The 10,856-nt window shown below is 39.6% G+C and overlaps 1 protein-coding gene across 3 annotated transcripts in view; it reads left to right on the top strand.

Annotated features, from left to right (window-relative positions):
* The window catches only part of CNNM2 (cyclin and CBS domain divalent metal cation transport mediator 2), a 200,575-nt gene extending 189,976 nt beyond the window's left edge, over positions 1-10,599 (top strand). For all 3 annotated transcript variants that reach the window (XM_077455286.1, XM_077455285.1, XM_077455284.1), the window contains one exon: positions 590-10,599. In XM_077455286.1, the coding sequence (XP_077311412.1) occupies positions 590-796 (207 nt within the window). In that variant the 3' untranslated portion in view covers positions 797-10,599. The remainder of the gene's footprint in view (positions 1-589) is intronic.
* Positions 10,600-10,856: the final 257 nt, after the last annotated feature.

Consider the following 10,856-nt stretch of genomic DNA (forward strand, 5'->3'; position numbering starts at 1 on the left):
GGCTAGAGGTTTGTCTCATTATAGATAATCTCTAAGGGTCCTTTCACACGGATCCTTGATGATCCGCCCCGTGAACATTCGCTTGCTCAGCGGGGATCGCTCCGTTGATCCCAGCTGAGCCGGCGGATGACAGGGCGGTCCCTGTACACTATGCAGGGACCTCCCTGTCAGATTTCCACTCTCCCCTATGGGGGGATCGGATGAACACTGACCGTCTGTCTGTGTTCATATGATCCGCTCTGCAGACCGATAGAAAAATAGGATTTACTTCCGTCTGCAGAATCGGACCATAGCAGGGACGGATGATATCGGGTGTTGGCACGTGTGAAAGGGGCCTAAGGTTCTATAAATTTCCAATACAACAGGACATGTAGCTATACCTTTCTGCTGCAGTACGGGTAGAACACACTACTGCATGCCACCTTTGCTACCTTCCACATGGATTCTTTACTTTTTCTTTTTTATTCCCTGGTTTACTGCTGTAGTCTAAGTGGTTTACATTTATGAAGGAGTGTATACAACTGATCTTCTTGCTGATGTATTTTTTTTTTTTGTGTTTTTTTTTTTTTTCTTGCTTTCTCCATAATAGATCACAAGGCAACAGTACCAAAATGCCCTCATGGCTTCTCGAATGGACAAAACTCCACAATCCTCAGACAGTGAAAACACTAAAATTGAAATGACTCTAACTGAGCTACATGACGGTTTAGCCGATGAAACTGCCAATCTGCTCAATGAACAGAACTGTGTTTCACACAAGTCCAATCACAGTATGCACAATGAAGGGCCTATCTGAGCCGACGTCACACAGCTTGCTTAAGTTCAGGACTATCTTCACTCCATTCTCCAGCTTCACTCCTGGATTGTCTGTGCGATTGAAAAGGTGTCTGGTATGTGCACCTACCACATTCCATCCAGCATTCTGAGACCAAAGATTCTGAGCCCAGCGGTGAGAGGACCCGAAGAGTTTAACACTAGAGTGTGACAGATGTTTAGAAGAGAAAAACAGTAATAAGTAAGAGATTGATATTTCATGTATGAGACCAAAAAGAAATGGCTAACCCGTTCAGATGAAAATTTGGAACACCACTTTTTTTTTATGCCCCACTTCATTAGATTTAAAGGATGCATAAAGACAACTTTCAGATTACAATTATTGTGCTTTTTTATGTTAAATATTTTATTTTGGTATTTAATGTTTGGAATTACACACCTGAAGTGCAGTTGACTTGATTGTATAGTGTGGAAGCCCAAAATAGCTTTCAGATATCTCATTACCGGTGACGTTTTCCCACAGAAGCATGTCTGTTATATATTTGGAAACTATGGTAATAAGTGGCCTGACCCATATTATTTTGGCAGCACGCTGCTTCCCCAATAGGCGTTTGCAACCAAATATTTTATATCCTAGAAATGATTGTTAGAGGGAGTTTGACACCCGGTTAAGATTTCCAGATTATATTTTTTTTTTTTGTCTGTCTTTAAGGTTTTGTCCATAGTTTTAAGATATACCTAGTTTGCCAGTCACCTAAAAAAAATGACCATGTTTTAATGGGAACACAGGGTGTCAAATCGTGTTAACATTTATGGGGATAGGTAAGATAAGATATTACTCTTCTACTTGTTTAAAGGTCCACTCTAAACACTCAGTATCAAAATTTGACACCTGTGTAGAGGGCATTGCGGGATGTTAACACTGAAAAAGGCTTTACACAGATTGCAGGATTAAGACACAAGTGTTATTTACTTTTAATCCTTTAATTAAAAGTATCTCCAAACCAACCCAGAGTTTAATGTTCTAAAATAAATAAAACACATTCTTATACTTGGTGTTTGGTGCAGTGTGTAACAAGTGAAACGGAAGTACTCCACTGTCAAATCCTCTAACTCAACAGCAGTTATTGCTTTGGGTCCTAGAAAAGTGCTACAGATTTGGAGCCCTAGCATAAAGCTGAGCATATTTGTCACTCAAATCTACACAAATGACTAACTACATATCTTAGTGAAGATGATGGTGCAATCATATGTAAAAATCGACTTAAAACGGAACTAAACCCACCAATTTAACTGTTTTCCTAAAAAAAAGCTCCAGTGAGAAATGTTCAGTTGATGTTATCTAGCCATTCTTAATGAGGAGGTTCCTGGGGGTTCTTGATTGATTATGCCTGTAAAGCTTCAGGGCAACACTACTTATCAAAGCCAGTGGCAAAACACTTTTAGCTTTCTATAGGGACAGCTTTCTCACTTTATAAGTGACATTCTTCTCACTATTAACCAATGTAAAGGGGGCGTTTTCCTACTGATTCCCAGTCGATTGCTTTTATAAGGAGTACCCTGAGAGTTATTTCAAGGGTTCCTGTATGGTAAAAAGGTTGGTGGTGGAGGGGGGGGGGGGGGTGCCTTAATCAAACATACCTACATTTTTAGCATTGTGTGCTACATTCAAGGCATTCCACTGGTAATGCTTGTCACAGTTGCCAGTGTGCTTATGTCCACTTTCAGTTGAACTTTCAAGACATCAAATGGCTGGTGTCATTAATGATCACACATGCAGCACCATGTCAACTACAGATTTAAATAGTGGCCACCTTCGGCTGCAAAAAGTATAAGAAGGGTTTAGTTCCGCTTTAAAATGCATCTTCTGTGTATAGCATATTATTGAGTGTCACTCCTTCCTTCTTCCCTCATATTTGTAACCTGTAGCCAATTTACAGAGTAAATTGAAGCTTTGTTGCGGTAACCAATCTATAATCACAAAACGTGGTAAAAAAAATTAACATTCATTGTTGTGCCATTCATTTTGCTTTTTTAAGAATGTTGGGGTGCGTTGGTAGCCCATTAATTTTGATTGGGATATTTTAACGTAATGCAAGTTAATGCACAACATAATGAGTGTTAAAACGCATCAAAAAATCAAAAGAAAACTTTTCATATTGTAGCAGCAAAACTCTAAAGCCCCGTATACACGAGCGGACTTTTCAACATCCAAAGTCCGACGGACTGAGTCCGTCAGACTATTCGATCGTGTGTGGGCTGCAACGGACTTTTGACTCGCCAAAGTCCGAAGGACTTTAGAATATGGAACATGCTTCAAATTTTTCCGAAGGAACTCCGCCGGACCCGGTCCCTTCGAAAAATTCGCTCGTGTGTTTGCTATTCCGACGGACTAAAACCGACGCTAGGGCAGCTATTGGCTACTGGCTATGAACTTCCTTATTCGAATCCAGTCGTACGTCATCACGTTCGAATCCGTCGGAGTTTAGTGTGATTGTGTGTGGCCAAGTCCGCTCAGCCGAAAAGTCTGTCAGAACTCCGTCGGAATTCCAGCAGAACTCCGACGGAACTCCTTCGGAAGTCTGTCAGACATAAGTCCTCTCGTGTGTACGGGGCTTAAGGCTCCTTTCATACGGGTGTTCGGTTTAGATCGGTCTATCAGCTTTTCATATGGATCCAGACTGAACCACAATGAATGTCTATGGGTGGGCAAATGTAAACATGATTATATGTTTAGATCCTGCATACATCCATGACCGTTCAGATCCCAGTTTTTAAACGTAACAAATCTGCATCCTTTGCAGTTTATAGAGATCTGAATGGATATAAATGGATGCCATCCACTTACATCTGTTTCGTTTTATGTCTGGTTTAAGGGAAGAAAACATTTTTGTTTATACTTTTGTCACCTCTGATTGGCCTGTGCAACAACAAAAAAAAAAATACAGAAACGGATGTAGACTGATGTAAACTGAACTAAACATGACTGAACAGATGACTTCCTTGTGAAGTCATCTGTGGGGGGCCTAAGATTCCACTAAAGCCAAAACATTTTTAGTGAGTGATGAGGGTTTGGGAACCTAGTCAGGCTGCTGTCTGTACCCGAGATTCACTCTGTCCTAGTAACCTATGCCGCTGGGACTGAAAATGAGGGAAAATCTAAAATGTTGAGTTGTAAAGGGGAGTAGAGGGGAAATCTTTCAGTAGGAATCCTTGTTCTGGTGACAGCTGTCTACAGGTGGATATCCCACTTTTTGGAAAGATTACATTTCACCTCTCCTTGAGTCAATCGGTCAGATATGGAAGGGAAATCTCCCCAAAAAAGATGCAGATAGTAAAAAACAAAGGCTTTCCAAAATGGAAAAGCAAAATTTATGCTTCAGAGTCTTTATTACAAAAGTCTCAACGTGAGCTGCCTTGGCTTTCGGTAGGCTAATACTAGAGAGTTTATGGAAAGATGACTTGCTTTCATAATTTTAAAAACAAAATGCTGAAGTTTCAATTTCAATCATGATCACAGCTATTTATTCCTTACTTTATTATCCCCCACCCCAAATTAATAAATTGACTTTTGGCCAATTGAGTATGGCTATTTTGTGGGCTGGAGGATGAATAATGTAAGGGAAGGCTGTTTTCCCAGGAATCCTTGACATCAGGAAGAGGCCCATTTTTTTTCCCGACTGACTGCTTTTGAATCTCTGTTGACCCAGCCAAGGGCTCATTGCTGTGCTTAAGGGACATGTTCACTCCTAACGTGCTTTACTAGCCTTCGCAAGTAGCTTAGTGCCTTATATAATCTGTTTGTCATGAGAGGTTAAATATTGAATGCGAATGATTCTCCATGTTCTCTTTGTCGATGCAGTGTTAACTTGAACTGTATACCTTTCATTCATTGCACTATTCATTTGGCTCTACCACTGAAATTAAAATAAAATAATCCTGTCCGCAAAATGCAGGACTTATTTGCAGGATAATTTCTATCCTTCTAAAAACCTAAAAATGCTGGTATGCTTACTCCCTGGCTCCAATACGGAGTCACTAATCTGCTATGCAGATTGGAAAGGTAGAACCTTTTCTAAATTTAAACTTTAATATTTCACAAGTATCCTTTAGTTAAACATAAAATTCAGTGCTTTTTTTTATTTTTTAGAATGAATATTATATTCAGCCCGATCGCGCTAATACTTTGATGCATATGAATTTTTTGCCTTTTGCTAAGCCGTTACTGTATAAACAATGAGAGACCTCTGTTTTTAGCAATGTGTATTCTCCTCCTAGATGCTATTAAAAATGTGGTGTTTTGGAGAAATGCTGCTATCTTGTAATTGAACCTGATGTTTGTGCCTAGATGACTATTTTTTCAATTTCAAAGTTTTACTGTATAATACTTTTGTCTTTTCCCCATTGAGTAAGTATGAAAATGAAACCATGCTCTGTCTGAGAGGCTGAACGTCACGTGTGCATATATCTGCTGATCGGTTAATGGTCTGTTGTTCTGGTAATAAATCTTCTATTAACCTCCTGACCATGTAGCAACAGCTGCTTGGAAAGTGACCTTGGTTCCATCTTTCCTCAGGCTGGGTTCATACTATTGCGAATTGGAAGCGAGCTTCCCCTCATCCAATTCGCATATCAGGAGATTGTGGCTGGCTCTCTATGAAGCACATTCACACATCTCCGTAGTGGCTTCGGTGTGAATTGCACAGGGGTTCTGTGCATTTTGTGGTCTGTTTCAGGTCCGAATTCAGCCAAAAATTCAAGCTGAAATCGGACCTGTAACAGTGAACGGGGACGCAACAGACCCCTGCTGTGAGCCACTATGTGCTGCGGTGTGAACCCAGCCTCTATCTGAGAAAATTGTCCAGAAATACTGGAGTACTTCCCTGGAAAAAAACACCATTGACACCTAGGAAAAAAAACGAATTTTGTGCTTGCTGATGACGTGTCGGTATGTGTTATGGACAGTGCAGTTAGATTGCAATATAACCATCGATCACCAGAACAGACCACAACTGCTCTCTTCATGGCCTATATGGCTAGCTTTAGATTGATAAAAGAATAGCTTACCCTTACCCTCTTTCTCCAATTCAGCACTTACATGCACACACTGCCCCATCATTTCTCTCTTTGCCAAATATTATAGTGTTCTTGATGGTGATGGCAGTTGGCATTTATAGGTGTATTATTTCCTTGGCACATTTCTATGGGCTGTGATTAGCCTACAGTGCTAGAAATGTACAATGTGAAAAACAAAATATTACGGATATTAAGCTTTTGCTCCCCAGTTGTATTTGTATTATTCCAACCTCTGACAATTAGCCATAATTAACTTTTTATTTTCAATCTGTAGCTCTTTGTAGCCAAGCATATGGGATGCTTACCTTGTAAATCGACCCCAAGCAATGCAATTAATGAGCATATTTGGTGAATTGCAGCAGAGAAAACTGATGCACACCTTAGACTGCAATTTTTTTAACCACATCCCCCCCAAAATCCCCTCTCTTCCCCCCCCAAAATCCCCTCTCTTCCCCATGCTCAGCTACTGAATTCTTTGACTCAGAAATTCATCGTTGTGCTTATTTATGAGGAAAGCAATCCATACTCATACAAATGCTGTGCTGACACAGATTTTTCTCAGGTCAGTGTACGCAAAATTTGCTGTGGTGTTAAAGAGAAACTGTCAGGATAGAACTATAGGAACTGCTATTGATGCCATGTTTTTAAAGGTCCAAGTACAGGGGCCATAATCCTTATCCATCCTTGGCGAGTCACTGACCTGGAACCAGTATGTGCATATCAGGTGCCCAATCACTTAATTTCTGCATTCTTGTTCCCAGGGAATTGCTCACTAAGAAAATTTTCACACTGAAGACTGCCCCGAGCTAGCGGTAAAGCGCCACTCGTTTTAGCGGCACTGTGCAGACGAGAGCGGGGCGCTTTTAATCCCAAAGAAGGGGTTAACAAAGTGTTAGAAGTGCCGCTGCTGAGGCGCTGCTCATTGATTTCAATGGCAGCAGTGGAGTGGGAGCGGCTTTTGCAGCGCTCCCACTCAGCCCTAAAGGCGCTGCTTGCACTCAGGCTTTCACACTGGGGAGGCTTGAGAGGCACTTTTCAGGCACTTTACAGTCGCTATTTTTAGAGCTAAAATGCCTTAAAAGTGTGAAAGGGGTCTAATGATGAAATATTTAAAAGGATGATCATTGGAGCTTTTCATGTTCCAGAACAAATTCACAATGGCAACTTCCATATTTCAGTTATGAATAATCCTTCTGACATCCTACCTAGGAAGCAATTCTATTACCATAATTACTCTATTGTTTTCCATGTTGATGCACAGGCAGTATCTATTTGTTAATGAATAAATCTTAAACTGCACAGATATCATAACATAACATTTCCTTTACAACCAGCCATTTGCAGGATGTAAAGTATTACTGACTTATTTCACTGTTGTATCTTAGGACACGGGTACGCTGCTGCCAGGTGTGCCATGACCTCCAACTAGCAGGTTGTTTATGTCACCTTAGAGGTCATTGATCTCTCTGGTAACCAGAGACATTGGAACACAATTAAACATTTCCAAACCTCCATGTACCTCAAATGCTCTAGGTACATTCAGTAAGATGTCCAAGTATATAGACGCTTGCTGATGCCATAGTGCAGGGATATGCAATTAGCGGACCTCCAGCTGTTGCAGAACTACAAATCCCATGAGGCATAGCAAGACTCTGACAGCCACAAGCATGATACCCAAAGGCAGAGGCATGATGGGACTTGTAGTTTTGCAACAGCTGGAGGTCCGCTAATTACAGATCCCTGGCATAGAGGTCATTATCTGTTGAAATTATGTAGATCGACCCAACATAAACATTGTACAGTATTTCTTGTATATCTATGCACTGTTATATTGAATTTTAGACAGGAGTGGTGTTGATAATACAGAATTAAATTAACACTAGGGGATGATTTTTTATTTTTTTTATATGTATGGGCAATACATAATGTGATTATTGAAGGTAATATTTGCCACTAGGTAGGTGCCTTTGTACTAGATATTGCAATATCTTTTAGCCATATATTTATTTGTTTCTCTTCTTATCACATTGAAAGCGGTATTGAACCCAACAACAAAAATGTAATATATTTCAGCTTACCAATTATTAGACGTAGTGGTTGTATTCGTTTCATAGGCTATCCCCACCCCCCTCTGTTTCCCCCTCCTGATCTGGCCAGCAACACACCTCTTGTATTATACAGACAATATCATGAAGGGGCGCTTGGGGCATATTTGGATAGCAGCATTTTCAGTATTGGGGCAGGCTAATGTTAGAAGTTCTAGCAGATTTAAGCTGGCCATACACCATTCGAATCTCAGGCGGTTCAGCAGGAACCGGCCAAGAATCAAACCCTTATTAATGGGCAAGCAGCTATAGCAGCTGCTAGCGATAATCACTGTCTTCTCCCAGCAGGGATGGCTTCCCCCACCCCCAGGAGAAGACAATGGCTGAACAGGAGGGATCCCCGCGTCAACACTGTGTGTTGATAGGGGAATCAAGCTAATTTCTTTTTTTGCAACCCGCGGTTATACTGAGCTAATACTTTATAATCCGGTACAGAAAACTGTTTTTTTTTCTGTTTGAAGAAAGGCTTTACATGAATGAAGAAAAGCTGATCATTTGAAACACCCCTGCGAGTGTTAAATGGTCTGTCCCATCTCTATACCTGCAAGAGAGCTTTTCTGTTGAAAAACAGACTTATTGACTGGATCACAAGGTGAAAATAAAAGAAAGCCTAAAACAGGACTAATGCAACCATCACATCTAATGCCGCGTACACACGTACGCCGGACAATTCGATCGTGTGTGGGCTCCAGCGGACTTTTTCATCGTAAAAGTCCGGCGGACTTAGAAAGTAGTTTTGACTCAAAATTTGTCCGCCGGACTTGGCTTTCAGCGGACAATCCGTTCGTCAGTGTGCTAGTCCGGCGGACTAAGAATGACACATGCTCTGAAGCAAATACGAGAAGGAAGCTATTGGCTACTGGCTATTGAACTTCCTTTTTCTAGTCCCATCGTACGTGCTGTACGTCATCGTGTTAGAAATCGTGTTTGCCGGACCAAGTCCGCCGGACAATTCGATCGTGTGTACGCGGCATAAGAATTGGTAGGTTGCAATATAATAAATGTTTGCTTTTGGGATTATTACTGCTTGACATCATTGTAAACCTGTAAAAACTTCTGATAAAATCCAAAGATTTGATAAAACATACAAAGCTATTCTGTTCTTCTTGAATGTTGAGGGGTTTTTTTTGTTTTGTTTTTTAAATTCCTTTAATGTGTGCAAGAATTTGTATTTTTTTTCTAATCAAGCTATGTGGGCTTGTTAATGTAAAGTATTCAGAATATGGTTACCGGCGGAAATAAATGCACCGACTAATGAAGGCAGATACCTGCTTACTATTGGTTACTGAACACCATTGCTCATTTTACTGTGTTATTAGACAAGCCCGACTGTCCCTCACAGTGCAAAATGTGTGAATTGTTTAAACAAAAGACCATTTTGTATCTTCTTTAAAAATTGGTGCTGTAAAAAAAAAAGATTTTAGGTACCAGAAGTGTGATCTCCATATTGATGTTATACTGTGTTTATATATAGTGATAAACTATTTGTATTCTGTAATATTTTATTTTTTTAATTGACATTTATATGTTTGCATCGTTATTTCCACCATTCATGAGTCTTACTTGGGACAGTTGTGTGGACTTTGTAGACTTGGTACTTAATTGAAATTTCTCCTTGGATCAATACAATAACACTACCTGTACATGATTCCTCATGGTGTGGTTACCTGTAAACTGTTTTATCTAATATGGTACTCTGCATCTGCCTATTAAATGTGAATGTTACCCTCATTGCTACATACACTTGTAAACTGTTTATTTTTTCCTATTGTGATTTGCACAAAACATTTCTTTAAAGGTACCTTAATTTTAATTTTTTTTTGGTCGCCACTGTGAATTTATTTTTACATTTCCAGTTCATAGTTACTTCTGAAGACCATAGTTATCTATACATAAACGATTTTAGCCACCATCTGAAGGGATGATCAAAGAGTTTGTACCTGACTTTTTTCTAGTTTTCTTTTGTCGCTATTAAACAGGTGCTTGTTGTCCCTTGAAAAGCATTTCCGCAGTAAAATTGTTTTTCATGATTAATCATGTCGGTGAATTAAGGCTACTTGCAAAAACAGAAGCAGAATGTTCTTCAGTTGACCCATGGAAAATGGATATTGGGACAAGTTGCACCTGTGTGATGATACCGATAAAGATAGAGTAGTTTGACAGTCCTTTAGTAACTTTTGGTCAGTCGCACTTGGCAAACACTGGGCATTGCCAAAGTATTCCAATTACTACAGCATTCCTGTAAATATTATTATTTAAAAGTTAACATGGTTTAGAGGCTAAACCTAACTCATGATGTCTATAACGAGGTGGTAAAGGAGGACATAGCTAATGTAGTGCTTGAGGACTCCTCCCAGAGTCATAGTCTTGGCATAAAAATCTTTATGGAACCACAGTCCACTTTTACTCAGAACCCCTATGTCTGATCACATGATCAATCCACTCTGGATGTTCCCTAAGCCAACCTAACAATCAAATTGCTGTGTTTGTTGGGCAAACAGAATATTATATGTAGCAGGAGCTAATTTTATTATGCAAAAGTTTCTATTTTCTTGTTTTTTTTTTTTTTTTTGCTTCTGATTGAAAATATTGTAATATGATAAATGAAGTAGTGTATGTTTAATAAAGTCATGTTTGTATTATATTACTTATTTTAAAAAGTAGAATTTCAGACTTTTTCTTTGTGCATATCTTTTGTTTCATTTTGTTGTGCAAAACACTGTCTTTGATGGGAAGAAAAAGTACGACGGTCTTGATTTATCACCAGAGCTATTAAAGAGTAATAATTTCCAAAATCTAGTATAAACTGGCAGTTAAAAACTTGAACCTCTGCAATTCTATAGAGGAGGCAGTAACCTCTTTTGTGGTGAGAAACAATCCTGCCCACAAATTTGCTAAATC

The sequence above is a fragment of the Lithobates pipiens genome, unplaced genomic scaffold (genome assembly GCF_037356315.1).
Source record: "Lithobates pipiens isolate NorthernLeopardFrog02 unplaced genomic scaffold, aLitPip1_a1.2 Scaffold_25, whole genome shotgun sequence".
NCBI classification, from domain to species: Eukaryota; Metazoa; Chordata; class Amphibia; order Anura; family Ranidae; genus Lithobates; species Lithobates pipiens.